Genomic DNA, 25517 nt, shown 5'->3' on the forward strand with positions numbered 1-25517 from the left:
CAAAGGTAGCAAAATTTATGAATAATTCAATTTCCGTATCTATTTCAGAGCCGAGTGGGACAAATCAGTTTATATTTGGGTAGTCAACGTCAACGGAGCAGACGCAACCCCATTCAAGATGAGCTTGCTCACACAGAGGTATTCGTTGGCAGGGGTGGAATCGTGACCTCAATGGATGATGATATGCGCAGGGGGTGTTGCGTCACGTTTCAATGTCATTCCAACTGGGTCGTCTTACTCTTTGGGTTGGGTTGGGTTCGGATTTGGATACGTCATCTGTGCCACTACGTTCTGTGTGGAAAAATCGAACATTTCAATACGCTTTTCGTTTCTGCTCTGCTTTCGCTGTGGCGCCGTCGACGGTCTGTCGGGTCTCATTCCTGTGCAGCATCCGAGTCAATGTTACGCAACATTCATAATAAGTCCTCGGGGCTGGGCCAAGGCTAAGCCGGATGACAATGGGGCGGAACGGTAAGGTTGCATTGCTCGGTTTAAGGTCAACGTGCAAATAAGAAAACACAAATTCGGTTTTTCTTTTCTTTTTTTTTGTTTTTGTTTTTTGATTTTGAACGAAAGACACATTGAAAATTAAATGTATTCAATTATTGTTTTTGTTTTAGATTTTTGTTTTAAGTTTTTGCTTGTTATGCATAAATTAGGTTCTCAGTTTTTAGCGTTATTCTTATATAGTTTGTTTGTTGTATTCTTTGTATGTATGTTATGTATATGTATATATATATTATTTTTTATATCCTTTTCCACCACACAAATGCATAATTACAATTATTATTGTTTTATTCTTGCCGCCCAACAATGCGTCAAATAAAATAATTAAAAATAAAAACATTCGCGTTTGCCTCGGCCGGTCGAGCCAAAATCTCTAAATGGGGCTGCCGCCTGGAAATGTTTGGCAAATGTCGCAAGTTTTATATTTGCGTTCGTAAATTAAATTTTCTTTGTTCGCTCATTAACTAATTTATTATCAGTAAATTTATAATTGTGTATACGGCTGCTTATATACATTCGTGTTTGCATGTATGTATATCGCTTGGTATGCACCATTCTATGTATTCTATATATGCCATTCATATGGGGCTTGACTCGTCTGCTTTCGGATACAGATACAGATACATTTACGGATAGAGATACATATTCTTCTAGAAATTTATTGTTAGTAAACTCATTTTGCTTCTTGGTTAGTAATTGTATTCTTTTTGCTATGCTTCGACTTGACTTGACTGGTTTTTGAGTTGTCGCTTATGTTAACAGTTATTATCAACGCGTTAATAGTAATAATTATGTTCAAATTTTAACTAGTTATATGCTGGTTTTGCTTAGGAGGATTCCGTTACGTTGTTCATTATTCATTATTCATTACATTGTTGTTGTTATTATCAATATAATATTTGTTGTATTAACGCTGCTGTTCAGTATAAGTTATAATAAATACATAATAATAAATATACATGTAGATAATATGCTTAATAAATATATCTATATTTATATATATATATTTTTGTTTTGTTTTCTTTTATGTAATAGTTATGTATATAAATAACAAAAAACAACACACATAAAAAGGAGCAAAAATGTAGGATCTCAACTTCTGTTATCGTATTACATCCTTGAATTTGACAAAAATTCTTTAAATTTTACAACGAACATGCGGACAGCTAATATGCCGTCCTAGGGGATAGAGTGTGGGGAGTATTGTATTTGCACAAATATCAGTTAGGAGTATACAATAAATATATATAGGTATATAATAGGTATATATATATATATGCAAATATATATATATATAATTTTTTAGGTAGGTAGCTTTAGGTATACTATATAGAATTTGGATAGAGAGCGCAATGGGAAGTACAAATTAGAAATTACAACAATCAGAAGAGTGATAAAGCAAAAGACTCGCAACATAGCTATGTAAGTATGTAGTATGGATATCTAGCTAATTAATATGTTGGATTGACATGTTTCCCTTCGATATAGATATATATATATATATTTCATACATATATATATATATTGCTTATTGTGTTTCTGCTGTTCATATAGCAATAAGAAGTGTGATTCAAAGGAGAGCAATTCTTAAATTGGAAACGCATGGAAAGTTCGTATTAATTTCGTAACATTTGAAAATGTAGTTTGTAGTACATACATAATTACATACTTTAATTTAATTGTAATTTATAATTTGTAGTTATTGTTTTGCCAACTGGTAAAATTTCGCATTTAATTTAGTTTGCTATAGGTATTCTTTTTTTTTCGTGTTTTTATTTTTTGTTTCGCCGTTGCGCCGTTTCATAGATGTTTATATGGCCACGTGAATGTGCTGTGCTAGCTAAGCCGTAATCGTAACTCTAAACCATATTAATCCGCATATAACCATCTACAATTGTATGCATCTTTTTGCATTTATACTATGTGCCAAGCTGCGAAACCAACATTCAGTTTATTATTGTGATCAATATGCAGGCAATCTAATTGGGCAGGGGGACCTGCACCTGCACGTATGACTGGGGGAAGTAGCCGGTTCGGCCATTGACGGCACCTTCGTACCAATTGTCGTCGACGCGATTGAGGAGCGTTATGATGTCGTTCTCCTTGAAGCCCAGTTCGCCTGGGTTCTCGGGATCGAAGTCGTAGAGGGCCTGGCAGCAGGGCTGCTGCTGGCGATGCGGTGTCGCGGCCATTGACTTGGCGGGCGAGCGCATCGGCGAGGGCAACGGCGAGGCGCTCGAGCTAATGTGGGACGGCGTGCCGTCATCATTGAGGCCGCCGCCACCGCCGTCCAAGTTCAGATCGAGCAGCGTCTTGGGCACAAATTCATTGCGTGGCCGGCTCTCAGCCTCGGCACGTTTCTCCTGTAGCGTCTCCTGCAGGCCACGCAGTACATCGGCGCACTGAGAGTGAAAATCGTAAAGTGCTTCAGCGAAGGTCACGAGTTGTGAGACATGTTCAGTATCGTTCTCCAATAAATTGAACATGCTTACTTGCGCCAACTGCAATGACTCGGCGAACTTCTCCTCAGCACCACGAATTTCATCATCTTTGGCCTGTCGGCGACGTTTACAGTCAAAGTCGAGACGCCGGCCCTGCAGCTTCTTTCGATGGTGCATGACCTCCTTAAGGTCTTTGGTCTGCATATGATGCAGGGGCTCCAAAAAGTTCTGCTTGATGTTGTCGTCCAGCGAATACTTGACGTCGGCCATTTGTTTCAGCGCTTCGCCGAATTCGACGAGCGCCTGCGCGAACACGCTGTTGTCCTCGCCGAGCTTCTTACCATAAGTCAACATGCATTCAGCCAACAGACCTTCAGGCTGGGGATACGTATTAGACTTAGCCTGTCCCGACAGCTTCGAGATGCCTTTCACGGCGGCCATTTTGGCACGTGCCGTTGGATTTGGCTGCAGAAATTCCTTGGTCTTCAGCTGCAGCTCCTCCACAAGCTCCACGGTCACGTCCGTCTTACGCTCCATATCCATAAAGTCCATATCCAGCTTGGTGCCCTCCGCACCGCCCATTTTCTCCGTCATATACTGGTTGGCTTTGTTGATCTGTTTCTTCAGTCCAGCGAACGCCATCGTGTTGCTGTTGTTTCTTCTGCTGTTGTTGTTGTTGTTGCTGTTGGGGCTCTCTGTGGCTCGATGTCAACGACGCGGTTGCTGTGAACGGGTTTGCGTTAGTTGACTTGCCTGTTAATGCTTCAATTTATTTAATAACCAAAAAACTATCAGTAAATGATAAAAAAAAAAACCAACTGAATTTGATTTCTCTGCCCAACTACGATGCGTATCTATTTTTAACGTTTGGACGACTTACGCGGCGTGCACTCTTTTTTTTATTGTTGGGGGTGGAAACGCTCGATTCTCGGTGCTAGGTGCTACGGGGGCTGACGTTGACTGAGGCTGTTACTGGCTGGAAGAAATTGTTGAAAACGCCAGTCGCATAGATTTATGTTATAATTTCGCACTTTCACTCGTTTTGTTTGCGCTGCACGTTCTGTGCTATCTTCACACTTCTTTTTCTTTTACTCTCTGCTGGGCAAACCTTGGAGTATAGCCCGACGATTGGCTGCGTAATGTTTGAAGGACTGTCGTTACTACTACTAATCTCCCACTGGCTTGGGGCTGGTGTGTTGGACGCGGGGGTCGTTTTTCCTCGTCTAACTAAATCGATTTTTTGCTGTGTACAAAAATTTTAGTGATGCCATAAACATCGATACCGATACTTTTTATTAGCTGCGCACTCTGCGTTAACATAATACACTTATGCTATTTAACATAGCCATATCGGGTTAACAGTCGTTCAATTTGTAAAATCAATCGATATTTATTTTGAAAAAAGGCGCGAGAATTTTAATATATAATTCTTACTAATGTTAATATAATTTTAGTAATATTTTTAGCCAAGCAAAAATAACATCCATAATTTTTTTATTCTTCACGTTTGAATATCAGAGCAAACTAAAAATTCTAGTTTAAGCTTTAGCATTTCTGTTGGCTACTGCTGTAAGCTTATTAAAAAAGCTGATAGATTCAAATATCTTTCAAGCTTGTAATAAGCCAACGGCAAATTGCTTGAATACAGGCTGTTAGTTGATGAATTCTTTTACTCAAATGTTATGCTAACAGCCTGCCGAACCGTATCATTAAAAATCTATTTTTAATCCATAATTTTGTTTGTTTGTCTTTTTATCAGCATGCATATACAAACCATATGCATAGATAAATATATGTTTTCCGTTCTGTGTTGAACACGTAGAAATACCAAAAAAAGAAGAGAATCCACTCAAAAAGTGTTAAGTATTTATTTTGTGTTCTTCGCTGACGTTGATAATTATATACATTCTGTAAATATCATAATATTTGCATAGTTTTTAATTAATTTGTTTACTCCGTATTTTCATTCCTTGGTATTTGTTTACTTGCAGAAAAAGTTGTAAATAAAAAACAAATTATGAATCATTTGCAAATTTCATTTCACGGAGACAAAAAGAGGGAGAGAGAAAGAAATAGAGATAGCGAGAGAGAGGTAGACAGAGGGAGAGAGAGAGAGAGAGAGAGAGAGAGAGAGAGAGAGAGAGGTAGATAGAGAGAGAAAGAGAGAGAGAGAGAGAGTAAAAAGGATATGATTAATAATAATAATAGAAATTATGTATGAAGCCTAACGTCATTTAGTGACTCGACATTTATTTCGATCTGCTCAGCTTTTGCCACTATCTTAGTAGATAACCCGTAGAAATGGGGATTACGCCGCTACATTTGATAAACAAACATTAGAGCATGTAAATCAGTTCAATTGCCAGGGCCAAGATAAGCGAGCTGAATTGCAGGCTAATTATGTGTATATAAGACCATTCCAATGCCTGGCCAGATATTAGTCTCTCTGAAACTACTACGACTGAGCCCAACTCAGAACAAAACGAATCGAATCGCCTTAAAATGAAATTCGCAATTGTTTTACTCGTCGCCAGCATCGCTTGCATCAATGCCCAGGTAAATCTATAAAGCTGAGACACCTTTTTGGCATTTTGGCTGATTGTGGAATTTGGTTTTCGTAGGCCTTTGGTCCCTTTGCGGGTGGCAATCCTTTTGCGGCTGCATTTAATCCCTACCTGAATGGAGTTTTTGGTGGCGCTGCGCCCGGAGCGGGTGCCACTGGCGCTGGAGCTCCGGCCGGACCTGCAGCAGTCGCACCACCAGCGGCAGCACCTTTTGGCGGCTTCTCTGTCTCCTCCTTCTTCCAGTCCATAGTGCTGCAAAGGGAGGCAGATCGCCTGCTCAGCCAGCCCAACTTCCCCGCCGACTTGTCCGAGCGCGTCCTCGATGTGCTGGCCAATGCCGAGCTCGCGTTTGCTAACTGCAACACCGCGACGCTGCCCTGGCTGCAGATCCGTTGCGTCAAGCCCGCCCTGACCACCGCCAAGAACGAACTGAAGCTCATCGATGACGAGTGGCAGGCACGTCTGGCTGCCACCACAGTCGCCGCAGCAGCAGCAGGCCCAGTCCAGGTCTAAGACGACTCCATTGGAACCACCCGAACAAAAACAAACATACTTTAAGTGCAATACACCAGCATAGATTCGATATACTTTAAATAAACCTTTTTCAAAGCACCCAAGCTACAAGTTGTGTCCTTGGCCCCTGGCCAGAGTCCGCTTTGATGTGGCCCCGCGCTGCCCCACTGGCGCAAGTGTTTTGCATAGCTGTACTTTATTAAATTCGCTGCGTTACGAAATTCGTCAGAGTTCAATGCGAGCGATTCGAGGGGGATTCGGGTGCAAATATTTTGTTCCTTCTGTGCGTGCCTTTTATTTTATTTTATTTTATTTTTTTTTGCTTTTTGTAGAGCAGAGCTATTCGAGGGGCTAATGTTGCGCAGTTCAGCTCACGACTGTCCTCGAGCTGGCCCAGTAAAAACTTGATGCATTTTGGCCAAATATTTGAATTCCTTCACTTTATTTGCTCGCCTTTGCGGCATTTCTCCACTGTTCCAGCAGCCCCAGTCCCAGTCGCAGTCGCAGTCGCAGTCGCAGCCTTCCGGCTCTTTTTTGCTGTTCGCTTGAGCATTGTGAAAATGGGCAGCTCAATTTTGCCTTGGCACTGTGTCATTCCCTAACAAATGTTGCCACTCAGTGCACGACTGCGAGCGCATACCCAGCCCAAAAGTGGCCCATTGAGTGACTGTCCGGCAAACCAATGTTGATTTATGTGGCCAATGCAGTTGCACTTATCATTGTCGTAGTTATGTCCTCATTCAATAGGGGGCTTTGTTGGGGCGGCTGCTGGAACTGTTGGCATTAAAGGGGATTAAATGGTTTGGCTTAACGAGCCAAAGATTTGCCGCAAATGACCAGAAGCCCTCCCGAAGCCCATGGCAGATTGGGCCAAATGACGCATACGCCTCGTTGGCGCTTTCAAATGCGGTAAAGCACATTCAAATTCAAATTCAAATTCAAATATGTAATTAAATGTAAATTTTGAAACAGCCGTTGGCCAAGTCGAACTCTCACTCCCACTCCCACGCCCACACGCACACACATACAAAACAATGACAAGGCGAATTACAAGGATCAAGGCGAGTGCAAAGTTTTGTCACTTAATTGAAATATTTGCCCCAAGATTGAAACTCGGGTTTTGTTGTTTGTGTCATTACAACAAATATGCCAGTCTGTGTGTGTGTCTGTGTGTGGGTGTGGCTTGGCATGAGCTTTGCTAAGTTTTGTGGTACACCCAGCCACGCCCATTTGCGCTCCCTTCTGCTGGTAATGCAAAAGTTGCGGCATTTCAAGTGCTCAAAGTGGACATAGCAAAAGCAGCCTTGCTGCCAAATGTATGCTGAAATTGGTTAGCAAAACAAGACAAAAAAAGTACAAACAGAAAATAAATAAAAAAACATGACAGCGGGGTGCAGCGGGCGCTGGCTCCATGTATGTAAATTTGTTTTTGGGCTTGCGGATTTGTATGCAAAAGTTGCGCCCCAAAAAGCAGGCAACAGCTTCTTGTTGCTGTTGTTTTTGGTTTTTCTTTTTGCGTGTGGGCGTGGCCAGGACAAGGCTTACGTGCTGTCATTTTAGCCAACATGAAGCTGGCCATTGTGTAGCAGCACTGAATTTTAGTTGCTGTGACTCACATCCGTTTCTATATGTTTATGTGTGTGTTTTTCTCACCTGATAGCAGAGGTGATATCTGTATATATGTATATGCTTATGTACATATGTATTTACATAAGCTTAGCTGTTGAATGCACAAGCAATTAGCTACCTTTTAGCATTTCCGTTGTTAGCTGATAAGCTATTATATTAGAAACAAAAAATCTGAGCGCCTATAAAAACTTAATTGGGTTAAAGCTGTTAACGACGCCTCGTCGCGATGTCGTGCCGTGAGATATATGAGCGCGCCTTTACAAGCGATTTTACAACATTGCTTTTATCTAACTGAATGCGCGGCCAGATAAGATATAACAGATGCTGCTGACACTGAGATTAACAGTTGGCGAGTGAACGCACACAGAGAATGTCGACAGCAACGGTGATTGTGATCACAGTTTGGATGTGCCTGGTAAGAGTTGCATTCGCATCGCTGAACAGGGCTCGGATATATCAAATTTGTCTCCACAGGTGCTGGCCAGGGCCCAGGATGTGTCCGTCGAGCTGACACTGCAGCGGGGCATCGTCGCTGAGAGGACGTTGCGTGCAGCGATCGAGGAGAAGCTGCCGTCCACGGCAGAGGCCCAGCAGGATGGCGCCTACGTCTTGGACACATTTCAGGTGGGCCTGAAGAGCTGCGAGACGCAGCTAAGGGCCAACAAACAGGTCGCCGAGTACAACAACTGCGTGAGCACACTTCAGGGCCTGGCCATGGCCTCCGTGGGCGAGCTGGCCGGCCAGCACTGGGCGAGGTCGGGTGCGTCACGCCCGACGCTGTTCTGGTAGGAGAGTGCCAAAGGCAATTATCTGTCAAGTAATTGAAATCCAGAGCCGGCTGTCACAAATAAATGCTCGATCCAGACGCATGGCTGTAGTCCTCACTGGTTGGGTGCAGCGCCAACTGCGAACTGCAGCTGATGCACTTTGGGCACTTCTTGGTCTGCCTCAGCCACGTACATATGTCTGAGATGAGAGTCGTCAGCAGCAGAGAATCAGCACTTGGTGGCGCAATCTGATGAACTTTTGGCCAAATTGCTGACGGGCAAAAATTTAGCTTTGCTTCTTGCTTTGTTGTATTCTAATTAGACTCTCGAGTGGGTGTGCAGGCGACTGCCATGACACTGTCTCTGTGTGCGTGTGCGTGTGTGTACATGCTCATTAGACCAAATGTGCGGGATGTGCCAGGGGGGGCGGGGCCGTGTGGCGAATATAACTGAGTAATTATCATCATTAAACGAAAGACGCAGCAGTCAGAGCAAATAGCGACATTAACGTCGCTCAAATCTGGGCCAAGGCAGATGAAACAAACGGGAGCTGACGGAGTGGGAATCAAGAGTTCAGCTCGTATGCTGAGTCGATGTACGCGTGACGTAATTTTCTTGGCATTGACAAGATTCCCGAGCTTGGAACGTACTCAACTTTAGCTTACAAATATATAGATAATTATTTTCTAATCCAATTTAACTTTCAGCTGATGTTCTTAATGGTGTTAAAAAGGTAATTTTTCGAGTACCGAAATCTTTAAAGCTTCGTAAAAAAAGACAGCAATACTTTGTAGTTTTATAGCAGTACAAACCTTTAAATTATACGGCAAATTTATATGAGAATGCTTAAATATTTAAATTTTTGCCCTATGTACATCAGGAATAAGGAATCAGGATAGGATTGTGTAGGATAGTATTACATATATTGGAAAAAGAATTTTTTCAATCGGTCCAGTTTTTCTTAAGCTTATTTAATGCAGAGAAGCTATCAATCTCTCTCTTCTTATCAAAGAGAGCCTCTATTGTTTATCTATAACAAAAAAGTATTGAAAATATGCAATGATCTAGTAAGCCAACCACAAAGAGAAGTAATGCTACATTTAAATAGTTTACGATCTCGTCGATAAGCTACACCAGAATTAGTTTTAATAACATTAGTATTATCTTTTTCTTTTTTTTTACATTTGTTGCCTTTTGTAGGCATTTGCAGAAAATTTTAGAATTTTTGATATACACATTTTTAGGCCTTTGATTCCGCCTCTGATGTGGTTTCTGTATCCCCAGCGGGAGCATCGGGCTTGGGCTCATCAGTATTGCCGCAAACACAGAAGGGGCACTACGTAAAACGAAAATAGAATAATAACAATATAAGATAAGATACGCGATAAGATAGGTAGATAAGATATACCTTCTCTTTGAGCACCAGTCGATACTTGGGATGACTTATATAAATAAATAAATATATTAGAGACTCTTTCTCTCTCAAGTGCAGCGCCCTGCCTTACCTTATGCCGTACACAATGGGATTGTAGACGGCGCTGGTTTTGGCAAATGTGGCGCCCCAAATGGTGGTGAGTGGCGTCAGCCCCTCGATCTTGAAGAGGCCAAAGTAACAGATGACCAGGTACGGGGTCCAGGCCATAAACCACAGCGAAATTGTCGTCAATGCCACCTGAGTGGGTAGTGAAATGTGAAACGGTCTCAAATGAATTACTTCAGCCTCACCTTGGCCAGTTTGCCCTCGGCGCTCTTGTCGCAATCCTCCGAGCTGCGCAACGACTTGACGTTCATCTTCTTGGCCTGCTCCCGCATGGCTTTCTCGTGTGCTGCCACGGCCTGCAAATTGGACGGTTGATGGGGAGGTGGAGAAACGTCTTCTCATTCGCACACTTACCGCAATTATAAACCAGTACGAATAACAGATGAGAAACAACGGCACATAGTAGACGAATATCGAATATGTGATGAGATAGGAGCGTGGATTCCATTGCCTGGTCATGTAGTCAATGCTGCAGGCTGTCAAATTCCCCTCCGGCACATAGCTGCTCCAGCCGATTAGCGGCATTATGGTCCAGAACGTGGCCATCAGCCAAATAAACAGAATCTTCATGATGGACAGCTTGATTGTCATGGGCGTTCCATTGATGCCCTTCACAATGACGTTGTAGCGATCGAAGGCGATCATGCACATGGACCAAATCGAAACACAGCCAAACATGGAGCCACAGACCGCATAAATATCGCACCACAGCGGACCCAAGACCCATGTCTCGTAGTAGAAATTGACCAACATGACGGGCGACTGTGAGGCCATCATACAAAAGTCCGAAAAGGCCAAATTCAAGACGAGCAGATTGGCGGGCGTGCGCAGCGATTTGGTGCCGCCGAAGATGTAGACAACAACTCCGTTGCCGCAGCACGAGATGATCATGATGGCCAGCGTGAACAGGCCCAGAATCTTGCTCATTGTGGCATCCATTGGCGCAAAGCGGCTCCAGTATGGATTGACCAGGTGCGCCATATCCGGCAGCACCTGCGAAGCGGAATTTAAATTTAGTCTGAGCTGATAATTAAGGATGCTATGCTTGAACTGCTTTATGAAAATATAATAACTATTTATACTATCGATTAAATTATCATATATTAGAGGGCGTGGCCATAGCTGCATGTGCGTGAAATTTTTTGTATACATAAAAATATGAAATACATAATAATTAAATAATAAATAAATATTTGTATATTATCATTTAATTGAATCAGATCAGCCTCAGAGATTCCCTGACTAAAAATATATGCCAAAGTGCTGAATAATAATATACAAATGATATGAGACTGCATGACAGAAGCTGAATGATATAACACTCGATGGATGGCATATCTATGAAACTTGTGGTAACATAATGGTAACATTGATCATACTTGCTCGCTAAATAGAAGGTGTATCCTTTGAATGACTATGAAAATGTGTTATAAAAATGAAATTTGAGTTAAGGCAGATGCATGACAAAAGCTGAATGCTATGAAACTCTATAGAAGGTGCATTACTAAAAATTATGGAAATATTGATCATAATTTGCCCGTTTAAGAAAAAAGCATAGGCCCATGTATGCCTCTTAAACTGTGAGTATAACAAAAACAAAACTTGAAACTCGGTCTGGGCAACTGCATGACAAAAGCTGAATGTTACAAAACTCGATGTAAGGTACGTCAATGTCACTAACCACAGAAAGCTTGTGAAGCCTGTGGAAAAATGGATACTCATCGCTTACTAAATAGAAAACATAATCATTAGATTCATAGACATGTAAATTTTCTGAGTTTAGGTCTTTTGGCAGATGCTAAATGCAAGGAGACTGCATGACAGAAGCTGAATGATATGACACTCGGCGGTTAGTATATTGGTACAAAATTAAAGTGTTTCATTTAATTATATATATAAACATAGTACTTACATTATCCAAAACGGAGCCATTGCCACTCGCCTGGGCTTCGAATCTGGGCCCAAGTCCACTGGCAGACCAGGCAGCGTCCAATGTCTGCGGCAACAAGCTGCGTTCCATGCTCAGCAGCTGCTCAGCGATGAGCGATGGGGTCAGCACACATCAAGGTAGTCCGGACTAGCAGTGCGGTCTTTCCACCGACAGCGGCTTTTATATAGTCTGCGCTCTGAGCCAATTAGCCATGGATCGATGGCATATGCATAAATTGAAATAGCTGTCGTATCAAAGTCACTTTTATGTTTATTTCATAATCAACAATTGGCCGCTGTGAATAAGCTTGGTCTCGTCTTCTTAGGATAGCAAAATGGTCAATAGTCCATTCGAGGCTCGCGCTCAGAGCTGAGCCAAGAACTTCTGGCCACACTTGTGGCATAGTTTCTTTTTATTCGACTGGGGCGTACCTACGGAACAAACTGAGCACGGTGATACAGAATTTTTCGAGCTGCTCTTGTGACATGGGGCGACCAGGGAATAGGGAGAATCGGGACCTTCAGTGGAGTCTCCATGAGACATATTTTTCACCTGATACGCGTTCTCCTCATCATCATCATCCGTACTGGGTACATTGTAGCGCACAATGCTAACCTGTTCGCCCAGTATGAGCTCCTTGCAGCAGTCCTTGATTTGATAATACGCATTTCTGAAGGCTTTAAGTTTGCGTGCCTGCAACATAGTTGTGTTCGCATCATAAAATCAAACTGTAAATGGGAACCACTCAGTGGAACATACCGGCGACAGATCAATAATGGTTGGGCTCTTGCCATTCTTCCCGTACGCGCCGAGCATTATGACATGTGAGGTGTCGAGAATCCGGTTGGCATCCGCCCACAGCAGCAGCTCCTTGAATATATGCTCATTCATGGCAATGATGTAGTCAAAGTAATAAAAGTCCTGCACAGTTAGCTGCCAGAGAGAGGAAAGCAAATAGAAAACCGTTTAGCCTATCAATGATTTCCTTTCGTGTCCATTCCATGTGCATTACCAGCCGACAGAAGTGATCGGAGCGCAGTCCGTGCTCTCGGAGGACTTTGAGGCACAGCTTGTGTGGTCGCCTGCCAATGTTCCAGGTGCGCAGCGCTGCGCTGTCCACCTCCCAGTATAGGCTTGTCTTCACCATCAGAGTCTGCATAATTGTCTCGGCCATCGGCGAGCTGCACGAGTTGCCTGCACCAGAGACGGATGGATTAATAAATGGATTGCAGCGGAAGCTCAGCTGCTCGGAGACTTACCCATGCAAACGAAAAGTAGTTTCTTAAATGTCATTTTGTGTGCTTTGAGTTGGTACTGAGAATTTGGGTTGTGGTTTAAAAAAAAGTAAACTTTTCACTTTATAATATAAATTCTATGTCTGATCTAAATTGTGTTTGGTTTCACCTCGAACTTCGATTCTGTTGCTTCAAGAGAGAGCCAGAGCCTGCTGAGTCGAAATTGGTTTCGGGGCTCATTAGCAAGTCGTTGCCGTTGTCAGCAATTTCAAATTAACACAAATGAGCCGTGTCGCTGCTAATGTACGACAAGACACGAACCGCGACCACAAACATGACCCGCCTCATGAACTTTGCCCCCAGACATTAGTCTCGCTCCAATTTGGCGCAGTCTATTTTCTATGATTCGCATTGTGGCATCTGAAATGCGACTGCCACAAGTTCGCATTGCATTGTGGGTGTGTGTGCGAGAGAGTGAGTGTGTGTGTGAGTGTGAGTGTGTGACTGCATTTCTGTGCCTGTTGCTGCCGTTCGAACTGGTTGTCCTTTGTGCCATGCTCAACTCTAACTTGTCGCACAGTGGGACGAGTCTCTAAATACTTAAGAAACAGTCGGCAAACTATGAACTGTTAACTTGGCCGAAAAAAACTCAGCTCGTATAAGTATAAATCATATTATATCAAGAAAATCAATTTAAGTTTACTCAACGATAATCGAATGTAAACATGTTTGGGCACAGTGTGCAAAGTGGCGATTTCGCTGGGAGTCGCCTTCTCTGTTGACTTGGCAAATGTTTGCTTTACACCCACTTGCCACCTCATTCGTGTTGCACTCGCTGTCGAGTCAAAGGGATTAAAAATATTTGGCTGGCAGGTGGGGCGGCGGCGGCGGCGCCGTTACACAAAGAGTGTCAAGTGCTCGTGAGGTGTCCGCGAGCATTCTAAATTGGCTTGCAGGGTTGGGGCCGTGGGCGTGGCCGACAGCAGGGCAAAGAACCGGCGAGTTCAGCGAACTGGACCGATGCCATGGCCCACATAGGCAAATGCAAACGCAGATGCAATGCATCGCCGCATTCACTTTTCACTGCCCTCCGCTTCCCCTTCCCAGGGAGTGCACATACCACTATGATAGACTATGCCAGGCATTAACTTTTGCTTGAATGCTGGCTGCATATTTCTATGCATACAAATCTCGCAAAGGACTTTGGTTTTCTTCCACCTTAATACCCTGAACACATTGAACACGGGGTATCATGTTTTTGTGAAAACACATAGATATATAGATACATAGACACATAAGTAAATAGGTACATAGATACAGAGATACATAGACACATAGATATATAGATATATAGATACATAGATATATAGATACATAGATACATAGATATATAGATACATAGATACATAGATACATAGATACATAGATACATAGATACATAGATACATAGATACATAGATACATAGATACATAGATACATAGATATATAGATACAAATTTACATAGATACATAGATACATTGATACATTGATACATTGATACATTGATACATTGATACATTGATACATTGATACATGGACACATAGATACATAGATATACCACATCTTCAGGAATATCTTTTCCTTTACAGGGTTCAGGGTTCAGGGAATCTCGTAGTCGAGCATCCTCGACTGGAGATTTCTTATTTGTTTTATTTGGTTTCCATTTCTATATCTATGCAATAAAAGCTTTATTAAAGGACTGCTGACTGTCGACATTTTGCGGGTGTTTCCCCTTTAGCTGGCAACAGAAGTTCGCCAATCCAGTGGAGCTGGGGCAACTGTTTGGGCGCTGAACGTTGCCCATTGCAAATATCCAATTGGAATTGCATTGAACTACTAAATTGAAAACTGAAAAGCATATTTCACTTATCACTTTTCACACAAAACAAGCTCGGAAACAAAGCCAGGGGACGGGCAGAGGGTGAGACTGAAATGAAATTGTTAAAAGTAAAACACTGCAACAACAACAGACACAACAACGGCAACAACAGCAACAACAACAACGACGACGACGACGACGAGGACGACGACAACATTCTGGCTGACCGACTGACTGGCTGGCTGCCCAGCCAATACAATAATACTGTTTGCATTCGAATGTGTGTGTGTGTTTGGGGTGTTAGCCGATCAATGGATAGGTGAAAATGGTTTCTCTGAGTGAAGCGGCGTATTGTTGTTTTAATTAAAAACCAAGCCAGCACTATTTCCTCGATAAAAACGAAAAAAAAAACAGAAAAAAAAAAATGGAAGGCAATGAAAACGAAATCAAAGTGAGCAAAGCTGACCGGTGGGATAGATGGAATGAAAACTGTTGAATATTTAGTGCATGCTGGAAAAGTTATGGGGAAAAAGTGAAAATTATTGAGCACAAAAATGTGCAAGTGCAGACAGACACTGAGAGTGCCAGAAATGTTAACCAGTTCTTGTGCGTGTGTGTGTGTGTGTATGAATATCTATGTGTGCCTCTGTGTGTGTGTGTTTGTAATCGTAACCCAAATGCTGTGGTTTTTCCATTGGGCACACAGACAGACAGCGTGTGAGCAGAAGTTGGCACAAAGCCGCACCTAATGGCAATTTAAATGAAACAAACAGCAAATGAAAATGAAAATGAAAACGAAAATGAGAATGAGAAACAGGAACAGAAATCAACGAAAAATTGCTAGCAAACAGAACAAAATGAAGGCAGTGTTGTTGTTGCACTTTGTTGACCGCAAATGCAATTTACAGCACAACAATCAGCGGCAAACGCACAGCGCCGCAGCCTCACCAAAGAAGAAAGTAATAAAAAGGAAAAAAGGGTGGGCGGAACAAAAAAGCAAAACTTTGGCCGCTGTGTGGCAGTTGTTGTTCAGTTGTTGTTTCAAAATCAACAACTATTTTGCCATCGGCAGTAAAAAGCAGCACATCCAGCAACTGCATTAACTGGCCAGGCGGGCAGCGGCCCAGAGAGTGGCCGAGTTTTGTTCACTTGGTTCCGGCTAGCTCCGCTGCTGGTTCACAAATTGTGTTGACTGCTATTGCAATAGCAGCATCATAGTTTTGGCTACACTCACACACACACACACACACAATTAGAAGCAACGGCAGCGTAGCGGGGGTTAGCTTTGATTGGGAGGGCTGAGCGGGATTTTGGGTTTGTGTTTGAAATTCAATTTGGCGCTATGTGTATGTGTGTGTGTGTGTGTGTGTGAGCTCTGCTTTTAGCAGCTAACCCCATTATTTGCTGGCCTCATCCATATTTTAGTGCAGCTCGTATTTTCAAAATAAATGCGAGATTATTCGATTTTCGGCTTGTTATGATAAATGCATTCAAATGCAGACTAAGGCAGGCGAAACAGTCGACTTTGCCTCCGGTGCACTCATAAATATTTATGATGCATTTTGCATGCGAGAATATGTCTGCAGTTGCGCATCGCTCTTCCTCTCTGGTTGGCCGTCATGATTGAATTGGCCATTTCCCCCGTGGCTGTTTGTCTATTATACCATTGTGCCACTACCTGAACCCGAGCAGAGAGTGTCAGGCCAACTGAGGGCAGGAAATAAATGAGCCAATTCTGCTCGACTTGTCATTCCACACGGCAAAGCAGCGCCGCTCTTCCCATCGATGCGCACCATTAATGAATAATGAGCGTCGGAGCTAAATAAAAGTGAATTTGAACTAGACTTTCTTTTCCTATTTTTGATTTGGCAGCAAGTGCGACTTAAAGATGCCCTGACTTGAGTGAAATATATTGTTAATAGGTTAGTTGTTAATTTTTATAAAATAATATTAATACGTTTTATATTCTAAAATTAGTTGTATCATATATTATTAAGTCGAAACATAATTATATAAAATATAAGAATAATAATTTAAATTTAATTTAAATAAACAGACGAATGTAATGATGAATATATTCATATATGTATATTTATATTTTCAAAAAATGCTAATCCTAAGCCTTTTGACAGGTTTTATAAATATTTAATGAGAAAATCCATTTGCTAGTTTTATTAAAATGTTCTGCTAAAAACAACGAATATTTTGCTTTTAGTAAATAGTAAATATTATTTTCTATTGCTGAGCTTCAGTGGGTTAGATATGAGCTTAGTTGACAAGCAGATTAAGCATATTACACATTTATCTATAATTTTCATTGCTCTGTATTGCATTAGCTAATCAACGTATCTGATTTGAATAATCAATGCCAACCAGCCAGCATAACCCGTATCTTGATACAGCAGATGAGTCAGTCAATTATGTAGGTTTTTCCATGCTGTTTATTGTTCTCTGAATTGAGCGAATTCTATTCATTGTTGTTCGATGCACTGAAACCGCTAATCTTATCAATTAGTGACGCAAACTTTGTCGGATCGATTCAATTTCGATTGCCAATGCATTTGCAAAGATAAAATTTTTCACTGGAAATGCACAATTAATCGAGCAGACCGACCACCCCTCCTAATGCCTTTGTTTGTAGATATAGATAATTTCTATGTATCGGAATTATGTCAATTTTATGCACTGTTGGCGATTCGAGACGGGATTCATGCATATGTATATCGCATAAATATATAAAAATGTACTTAACGATATAGAGTAAGGGAAAATAATAGAGTAGATAGAAAAAAAAAGAATAAATACTAAATAAATAAAAAATATAAAAAAATAAAAAAGAAATAAATAATAATAATAATTAGGTTAATAATAAATAGATGCTAAATAAATAAAAATAATAATTAAATTTTTAAATAATAATAATAATAAATAGATTATTAAAAAACAGATACTAAATAAATAAAAATAAATAAATAAATAAATGTAATAAATGTTAAAAAATATATTAAAAATAAGTAAATGCTAAATAAACCGAATAAAACAAAAAATAAATCAATTTACATAATTTATGTAAATATTTATAAGTATTATAAATAAAAAATAAATAAATTTATATTAAGAAATTCATTAATGAAAGAGTAAATATTTATACCTATATCTGCTTTAATATTCTTACATGAAAACAGTAAACCGAAACTCAGCTTCAATCTTTACATATACGTATTTTAATATATATGAATTTTAATATATACGTACTTTAATATATATATATTTGACATACTCGCTGTCAGCGTATACCCGGTCGGTAGCTTATTAAATATGAAGACCGAGGACTTTACTTGGCTGCTCATCAATATCGCAAACAGAGTTCCGGCCGGCTGCTGAGATTGCGATGCCGAATGCGATTGGCTGTGGCCGATAATGCCGCACGTAGCGGCAATTCAGTAAATGATGATGCAATGACTGCCGCAGTTGGCTTTTTGGCCGGGGCACAGCGACGACAGTGGCACGTTCCAGATGGCAGAGGGCAGCCAGCAGAGGTTAGCCAGCAGAGGGCAGAGGGCAGAGGGCAGACGGCAGTCAATCGTCTGCAGCATCTCGTTGCGGCTGCTTTAGCGGGACTCGTAAGTCATTTAACATTTTGAGGTATATTTAATGAGCCAAAAACTTTTTGCCGCACATAAATTAAAACTCAGCTCGACTGCGAGCGACCAGGGGCAGGTGTTGGCTGACCAATCCACGGGCTGACCGGCCACTCGACAAGCCAATGGCTCTATTAGCATGCCCATTAAAATTAGACAAATGGTTGCCATTTCGCATATCGCTGCGTTGGCCCATGGCTGCAGATTTATGGCCCATCGAGCGGGGAATGCAGGCGGCCTCCTTAGCAGCTTCTAGGCTGCTAGCTTAACTGGCCTCGCTGTTGGCCTGGCTTCCGTGCCGGCCTGGCTCTGGCATCGCAATCATATATGCCACTGGAGAAATGCCATTTTTTGTATGATAAATGATTATGTTGTCGGTTGGCCCGTTTGTTGGACCGTTTGTGGCGGTCAAATTGACGCGGCCTCTGCCGGGAGTCGTGTGTGAAGGTCATAGAAAGGCATTCGAGAGTAATTGGCGGAAGCGCTGCTCTTTGGCTTAGTTTAAAGCCATCCTAGCCAAATAATGGCTCCTTAAACTTTCTATTCATCGATACGTATTGAGCTGTATCAGTAAGTGTGTGTGTGTGTGTGATTGTGTGTGTGAGCGAGTGTATGTTCGATTGAATTCGTTGTCTTGGGCTCCACCTCTATTGTGTGCGTCCCGTAAGCCGCTTCCATTCGGCAATGCTTGTGGGCCCGGCTCAGCCTTTTGGCAAATTTAACCCTTCACTTCATTAAACGAATTTCCAATCCTTTGGGGTGCACAAATCACTTTGCCGCAGATACTACTCACAAAAGCCAAAGCCAAAGCCAAAGCCAAAGCCAGGGCTAAGGCTGAACCAGTGGGCGGCTGAGGGGGGTGTGGCCATAGAAATTTGACAAGCAGCTAAACAAAAGCCTAATCGTGCAGCTGCTGCCGCCCGCCTGGGCCAAACCTTCCACTGACTTCTCGGAGCTGCCGCCTTTTGGCTGTAATCCATCAAGCGGCTTCGGTTCGGAATTCGGGCCTTTGTCGCTACAACAACGCCAACAATAGTAACAACTGAAGGCAGAAGGCGGCCCAGTAGCCGTAGATTTGGCTAGGAGCAAACAATCGCTGGAGCCCCACCTACCGAAGGTGGCAGCAAATTGTTTTCCACCTCCTTTGCCTTGTTGTTGTCATGCCTTTGTCTCTTGTCTCTTGTGTTCCTTCCTGCTGCTGCTGCTGTTGTTGCCCATGTTATTGTTGTTGGTATATTAAGTATTTAAGCAGTTAGTCGGTTGGTCGGAGATGGATCGCATGCGGCCAGTTTAGTGGAGTCTATAAGTCATTTCAGTTGACATTTCATATTTTTTGCAGCCCTGCCCCGCCTCCTGGTTCCAGCTGAGTGCCAAAGAAATTGCGGTGACAAATTAGTGCCGAACATTAAAGTTACCTTAAATAAGCTTTGGGTCATCTTAGTGTTGCTTAAGCTGTTCTCTAATTGTTTGCTGTTGCTGCTCCTGCTGCTGCTGCTGCTGCGGACAGCTTGTGGCTGGCCCAAAGTGCAGCCAGCTGAGACACAGATAGCAAGTGTCGTTGACATGTCCAAAGAAATTGCCTAATTGATATACATTTCTTTTGCCTGACAGCTCCAGCTCAACAACTGAGAGCTGACCACACAATACTCGTGTCAAGTGAAAGGCATACCGGAAACTTTATAATACAAGGGCTTAACGAACGGAAACGAAATTGATAATGATGGAAATGACGACAAGAGTTCTCTTCCTGGGATTGCCTGACTAGGGGATACCTTGTTTTCTGATAAGAGCAGACAGAGCAAACAGTTGTCGCTTTTTGTATGCATATGGGCTTTACTTTGGGAAATAAATTCTTAAATACCTCTTGTACGACATATGATTTATAAATAAAAGTATTTATAATTACTATTAAAAATCTAGACTGGCAAAAACTTGTTGGTTTAACATTTTAAGTTAGTTTGAATAGAGTGAAGAGAAAGAACTCAGAAAAAAATATATTCTATACACATTTATGTTGATTAAATAATATGACAATTGCCTTTAAAGCAAGAAAACCGAGATTGAGGAGAAAAAGAACGTAAGTGAGGTATTTCATATTGACGAATTAAAATTAGAATTGTTTTAATATAGCAAAGGGACTCTTTCTCTGCCTCTCTCTCTCTCTCTCTCTCTCTCACTCTCTAACAATTTTATGTCTTTTATGTCATTAACACAACTGTTGCTCTCTCTCTACAATTTTGTATGTCTTGTGTGTTATTAATTCAATTCAAAAGACGCTTCCCCTCGCTCTCTTTCCCTCTCTCTGCCTCTATCTATATCTCTCTAACATCCTCATGCCATTAATTGAAACATATTTATCTCTATTAAATTGCGTGTGTTTCGCGATTGTTTAACTGTAATTGTCACACACTTGTTCTCAATTTTTTTGTGGTAACTGAATTTGTTTAAGCTGAACTTAAAAGTTGTACAAATGCTTTCGTTCTGTAACTACTGTTGCATCTGCCCCACACGCACATGACTTGGCCACAAACTTTATTATTTGTCCAGGACATTCCTCGGCGCTCTGCTGAACATGCTGCCAGTGCTCCCCTGTCGATCGACAGCAGTAGCAGTGGCAGCAGGAGCTGGAGCAGCAGCAGCTGCTAAACTTTTTTGCTGCTTCCAAAAGTTGCAACTTTTCTCATTTGTGCGTGTGCATTGGTAAGTTGCTGTCTCCTGTCTCCAGTCTCCTGCTTGTTGTCTGCTGTCCACTGTCTGCAGTCAGTTGTCTGCTTGCTGCTCCTGCTCCTGCTCCTGCTGCTATGCCTGCAGTTGCACTTTTGCAAATGATGTCCAACTGTGTTGCTAGTGCCTGGCCCCGTTTGCCGTTCTCTCCGTCTCGCCGGCACGTCGGCCTGAAGTAGCACGAAACTAATCCGCAACATGATGACAAGAAAATTGAATTCTAGCAACTGTCAAATTGAATCTGCCTGTAGCTCTCCGCCTGCTGAAGCACTGAATCAAAGCCTCAACTTTTTTGACTAAACCTAGCTGTCTCAACTCGCGCGCGCTCTCTCTCTCCCACTCTCTCTCTCTCTCTCGCCCTTAGATGCTGCAGCTATTTGTTTCAGCAACGTTCGCGGGGGCAATTTGCCAACGCCAGCACCAAGCGCCGAAAACTAAACGCACAGCCTGCCGTCCCGCTCACCCCACTCCCCAGCCACAACTTTTTTTTTTTTTTCACTTGTACGTACTTTTTGTCCGCTTTGCCATCTAAGTGTTTTTTTTTTCTGGTTGCCTGCCTCGACATTTTGCCATTGAAAATTTTTACTTATTGACTTGCCTTTGACAGTGTCAGCGCCAGTGGCAGTGGCCGAGGGTGGGGCAGCGGCAGCGGCAGCGGCTGCAACATCGACATCGACATCGACGGGGCTCATGATAATGACAGACTTCATCGATTACGCGATTATCGCAATGTCACTTTAGAATTTTCGAAAATTTTCCTCATTTGAGTGGGCCAAAAGCTTTTAGCGAGCATTTTAGCACACTGCCACGCCCTTGGGGGCGACGGTCTGTGGACCGCGCACTGCGCATTTCGTGGATAAAATTGCTGTGCTCCAAGTGTAATTTCACTTAAGCTTTTAAGAACACGCCTCATAGCCACCGTCCCCCGCCCCAGCCACAAGCATCGACAGCACTTTGAGAAATTCCCAAAATTTGTATTGCAACTCGCATGTGCCGCCACTTGAATTGTGTTTGGCTGATTAGCGCTAAAAGGATTTCGCTGCCCCAATATTGAAAGCACACACACATACACATGCATATATCGAACTGTATATCGAAATGAACAGAGGACGCATATCAATTGTCAAAGTGTTTGGCAATTTGCTGTTATTTACACGGTAATTGCGAAACGAAATCAACAGAAATTATTTAGTCACGGCTTCCTTTTGATGCGCAAATGCCTTTTGCTGAACAACAAAAGGGAGAATGCAGTCGCCCAAGATTGCGCATCTGAAATTTATGTTCTACTTATGTTTGCCGTGTGCGGAGGTAAACAATAAAATAACGAGTCGTCGTCTGCAAGCAAATTGCATAAAAAGAACACGGCAAATCCGTTGAAAGGGCAAAGGAAAACAACATGCATAACTACCATACACACACACACACACACACACACACTCGCACACACATACACTTGCATATTTGTATAGGTATATTGCCATTTCCATCTAGCTGAACCCACTAGATTCCCATTCCGCATGCCATGCACGTGCCAAAGGCAAACAGGCAAATGTCTTACGCTTCCTTGGGCTGCCTAACAAATATGCGACACGGCAGCGCAGCCAGCAGCGAGGAGCGAGCAGCTAACAAGGCACAGCCAGAAGCCAGTTGAGGCACCTGGCTGGGCCAGATACTGCTACTAACAGTTGCAACGAGCCAGATTCCCAGCTGGCCCACTTGGCTCACCTGCGACTGTGCCAAATTCTGACTCTGTTTAGCATATTTGTCCTACGGCCCAACTCTACATATTGATGATAATGCCGTTGTTGTTGTTGTTGTTGTTTCGTTGTTGTGTTGTCTTTCTTTAAACAGGGTTAAACAGACAGGCACAGCTATTTGGGCACACATACAGCTGAGCTGTTTAAACTGTATACAGCAGCAACCGTCTGCACATGAACTAAAGTCATTTAGTAACTCTACTCTATAGATAAATTATTTTATATACATAATATATTACCGTACTTTGCCCTTAAAGTTCGAATCTGTTTTCAATTATATTTCAATTCGGTTGATTAACTTTTATTCAAGCTTCTGCATCAATTATTTGAAATAATTGTAAAGTTTACCCATCGCATCGCATCCCCCCACCCCAAAAAAAAAGGAGAAACATGCAAATGTATTTTATTTTCAAATTCCAATTAGGTTGGCGACAGCTCGAACCGAATCGAAACTTTATTATGCGAATTTGAAATTTGCTTTGGCATTAAAGCTACGAATCGATATGTTGCGTGACTTAATTAAATTGCAATGGCAGCGCACAGACACAGCCACAGCCACAGCTACACCGACACACACACACACACACACACACACACTTTTCTCCATTTTCCCCCATTTTCTCTAATTTCCCATCCATTTAGATAAACAATGCAGGCAGCCGCAGTGCACGTGATATGTAAACGTGTGCAATTAAATTTTTGAAATATATATACACACATGCACACACACACACACACACACACACACACACACACACACACACACACACACACAAATGAAATGCCACACGTAGACAGACGCGTATTAGCATAGACAGGCAAACAAACAAACAAGCACACACACACACACACATACAACACACACTCGCTGGCAGGCTAAAGCAAATATAAATATAGACGTGTATATATATTTATGGACATTTGGCTGGCCTAATCGCTTAATGCAGCTGATGAGATGAGCCCTAAATGGTGTTCGGTTCAATTGTAATTAGGCACGTTGATGCAGCTAATTTTAATGTAAGCCACCCTTTGCTGACCACGCCCAGCACAGCCATGACCCAGCAGAGTACGCAAATGGCATAAGCCATAATTATCGAATTGATGCAGCTGTTGAGGGAGCGATCAGATAGCTGCGCAGTCTTGGCAAATGCCTTTATTGTCGTGGCCATAAAAGAGACTTGCAAATGGCATTTCAAATGACATGTGAGCAAGCCCACATACGTACACACCCACACACACTTACACACACACACACACACACACGATATGTAAGCTCTGTCTTACAGACGCAAATGCGAGCTGGGTTGAAAGGATAATGCGCTTGGAGTGTGACTAATGCCGACGTGATGATGATTAAGTTGTTGTCCCATTGCGTACGCGTCGATGGCGCCTTATGGGCGGCGCCAGTGGGCGTGCCGGCGTACAACTATTAGAAAAGTCAGCGATTGAGCAATTCCCAGTCCCAGAAGCAGTTCAAGTCCTAGTCCCAACGCCATTTGCACTGCCAAAGCCAATTTCTCCACCCACGCACGTGATTCAATTAGACTCCTGGCCACGCCCCTGGCCGTCCCTGGCCACCGTTGTGGATGTCGCAACATTTTCGCCAATCAGTCAATGGCCCTCCGGGATTTGTGCCGCCGTCTTCTAATTATGCTGACAATTAGCCCAAGACGTGATGCCTTTGAACTCTTTCTCCAACATTGCCAAAGAGTTGACGTGGCCAAAGGTGAGGATATACATACACATAGACACATCAACTGAATGGATCAGAATGCCCTTTTAAAACAATATATATATGACAATAGCTGAAGCTCAAAGTGTCCGAGCAAGCATTGCGGCAAATGGCTGGATATTCCGTTTCATGATGCGCATTAGATTGTCGCAATTGCAATCGCAATTGCAGCTCTGTTCAAAGGACACAATTCTGACAACACTTTGCGTATGCTGACAGTTGGAAAATTGGCAGGGGAAACGTGGCAAAATGGTCGGTGAGCAAAACATGGAAGCCGACACTGAAGGATATTTTTGTGGTGCTAGCAATGCTGCTGCTGCTCCTGCTGCTGCTGCTGCTGCTCCTGCTGCTGCTGCTGCCTGGTAGAAATTGTAACCTGAGCTGCCAATCAAATGAGAATCGTGGAGACAGGCACGATAACAAGCTGCCCTTGCACAGTGCAGAGTGACAAACACAAACTGTGGGATAAATCTTGCCAGCCAATGGGCAATCTTCTCGGCAATCTGCCCCCGTCCCACCGCCCACTCCACTGCTGACATGCAGCAATTGGAGCTTTGATTCGTGTTTGCTACAAAATTGGTCAGCGGTTTGGCCAGCATTTTCGGCGATATCGTCGCCGTCTGTCGCACGTGTCATTGCGTCTTTGAATGCTCAATTAAATTTGCCACTGCCCTCA

The 25517-nt window shown here is 42.5% G+C and overlaps 5 protein-coding genes across 8 annotated transcripts; 2 read left to right on the forward strand and 3 right to left on the reverse strand.

Moving 5' to 3' along the window:
• Positions 1–950: 950 nt before the first annotated feature.
• Positions 951–4217, reverse strand: EndoA (SH3 domain containing GRB2 like, endophilin-A). 4 transcript variants are annotated; one of them, XM_018112587.3, is made up of 3 exons: positions 3980–4217; positions 3829–3924; positions 951–3671 (listed from the first exon to the last, which is right to left on the reverse strand). In XM_018112587.3, the coding sequence occupies exon 3, from the start codon at positions 3588–3590 to the stop codon at positions 2487–2489; it is 1104 nt and encodes a 367-aa protein (XP_017968076.1). In that variant the 5' UTR covers positions 3591–3671; positions 3829–3924; positions 3980–4217; the 3' UTR covers positions 951–2486. The 4 variants fall into 4 exon arrangements, with proteins under 4 accessions (XP_017968076.1, XP_089114669.1, XP_089114664.1 ...); XM_089258543.1 differs by having other exon boundaries at positions 3825–3924; XM_089258538.1 differs by having other exon boundaries at positions 3829–4217.
• A 1135-nt stretch (positions 4218–5352) lies between these two features.
• On the forward strand, positions 5353–6129 carry LOC108659597 (uncharacterized). The gene is made up of 2 exons (XM_018112590.3): positions 5353–5504; positions 5570–6129. Exons 1-2 carry the CDS (start codon positions 5451–5453, stop codon positions 6023–6025), a joined length of 510 nt encoding a protein of 169 aa, XP_017968079.1. The 5' UTR covers positions 5353–5450; the 3' UTR covers positions 6026–6129.
• Positions 6130–7926: 1797 nt separating this feature from the next.
• LOC108659598 (uncharacterized) lies at positions 7927–8519 on the forward strand. The gene is made up of 2 exons (XM_018112591.3): positions 7927–8069; positions 8129–8519. The coding sequence occupies exons 1-2, from the start codon at positions 8025–8027 to the stop codon at positions 8441–8443; spliced, it is 360 nt and encodes a 119-aa protein (XP_017968080.1). The 5' UTR covers positions 7927–8024; the 3' UTR covers positions 8444–8519.
• A 1062-nt stretch (positions 8520–9581) lies between these two features.
• On the reverse strand, positions 9582–12101 carry Rh2 (Rhodopsin 2). The gene is made up of 6 exons (XM_018112585.3): positions 11874–12101; positions 10316–10954; positions 10147–10257; positions 9927–10093; positions 9830–9863; positions 9582–9757 (listed from the first exon to the last, which is right to left on the reverse strand). Exons 1-6 carry the CDS (start codon positions 11979–11981, stop codon positions 9662–9664), a joined length of 1155 nt encoding a protein of 384 aa, XP_017968074.1. The 5' UTR covers positions 11982–12101; the 3' UTR covers positions 9582–9661.
• Positions 12102–12143: 42 nt separating this feature from the next.
• LOC108659596 (low molecular weight phosphotyrosine protein phosphatase 1) lies at positions 12144–13333 on the reverse strand. The gene is made up of 4 exons (XM_018112589.3): positions 13151–13333; positions 12904–13085; positions 12651–12824; positions 12144–12584 (listed from the first exon to the last, which is right to left on the reverse strand). Exons 1-4 carry the CDS (start codon positions 13182–13184, stop codon positions 12255–12257), a joined length of 720 nt encoding a protein of 239 aa, XP_017968078.1. The 5' UTR covers positions 13185–13333; the 3' UTR covers positions 12144–12254.
• Positions 13334–25517: the final 12184 nt, after the last annotated feature.

The sequence above is a fragment of the Drosophila navojoa genome, chromosome 2, assembly GCF_054131105.1.
Source record: "Drosophila navojoa isolate 15081-1374.11 chromosome 2, UAZ_NAV_1.0, whole genome shotgun sequence".
In the NCBI taxonomy this organism is placed as follows: Eukaryota; Metazoa; Arthropoda; class Insecta; order Diptera; family Drosophilidae; genus Drosophila; species Drosophila navojoa.

What these genes read in the sequence shown, in the direction of transcription:
- EndoA (XM_018112587.3), bottom strand. Translation starts at nt 3,590, where the DNA reads ATGGCGTTCGCTGGACTGAAGAAACAGATCAACAAAGCCAACCAGTAT.
- LOC108659597 (XM_018112590.3), top strand. Translation starts at nt 5,451, where the DNA reads ATGAAATTCGCAATTGTTTTACTCGTCGCCAGCATCGCTTGCATCAAT. An exon ending in TCGCTTGCATCAATGCCCAG is followed by an intron (nt 5,505 to 5,569) that starts GTAAATCTATAA and finishes TGGTTTTCGTAG; the next exon opens with GCCTTTGGTCCCTTTGCGGG.
- LOC108659598 (XM_018112591.3), top strand. Translation starts at nt 8,025, where the DNA reads ATGTCGACAGCAACGGTGATTGTGATCACAGTTTGGATGTGCCTG. An exon ending in TCACAGTTTGGATGTGCCTG is followed by an intron (nt 8,070 to 8,128) that starts GTAAGAGTTGCA and finishes TTGTCTCCACAG; the next exon opens with GTGCTGGCCAGGGCCCAGGA.
- Rh2 (XM_018112585.3), bottom strand. Translation starts at nt 11,981, where the DNA reads ATGGAACGCAGCTTGTTGCCGCAGACATTGGACGCTGCCTGGTCTGCC. An exon ending in ATGGCTCCGTTTTGGATAAT is followed by an intron (nt 10,955 to 11,873) that starts GTAAGTACTATG and finishes TCCGCTTCGCAG; the next exon opens with GTGCTGCCGGATATGGCGCA. An exon ending in CCCATTGTGTACGGCATAAG is followed by an intron (nt 9,864 to 9,926) that starts GTAAGGCAGGGC and finishes TATTTATATAAG; the next exon opens with TCATCCCAAGTATCGACTGG.
- LOC108659596 (XM_018112589.3), bottom strand. Translation starts at nt 13,184, where the DNA reads ATGACATTTAAGAAACTACTTTTCGTTTGCATGG. An exon ending in CCGATCACTTCTGTCGGCTG is followed by an intron (nt 12,825 to 12,903) that starts GTAATGCACATG and finishes TCTCTCTGGCAG; the next exon opens with CTAACTGTGCAGGACTTTTA. An exon ending in CCATTATTGATCTGTCGCCG is followed by an intron (nt 12,585 to 12,650) that starts GTATGTTCCACT and finishes ACTATGTTGCAG; the next exon opens with GCACGCAAACTTAAAGCCTT.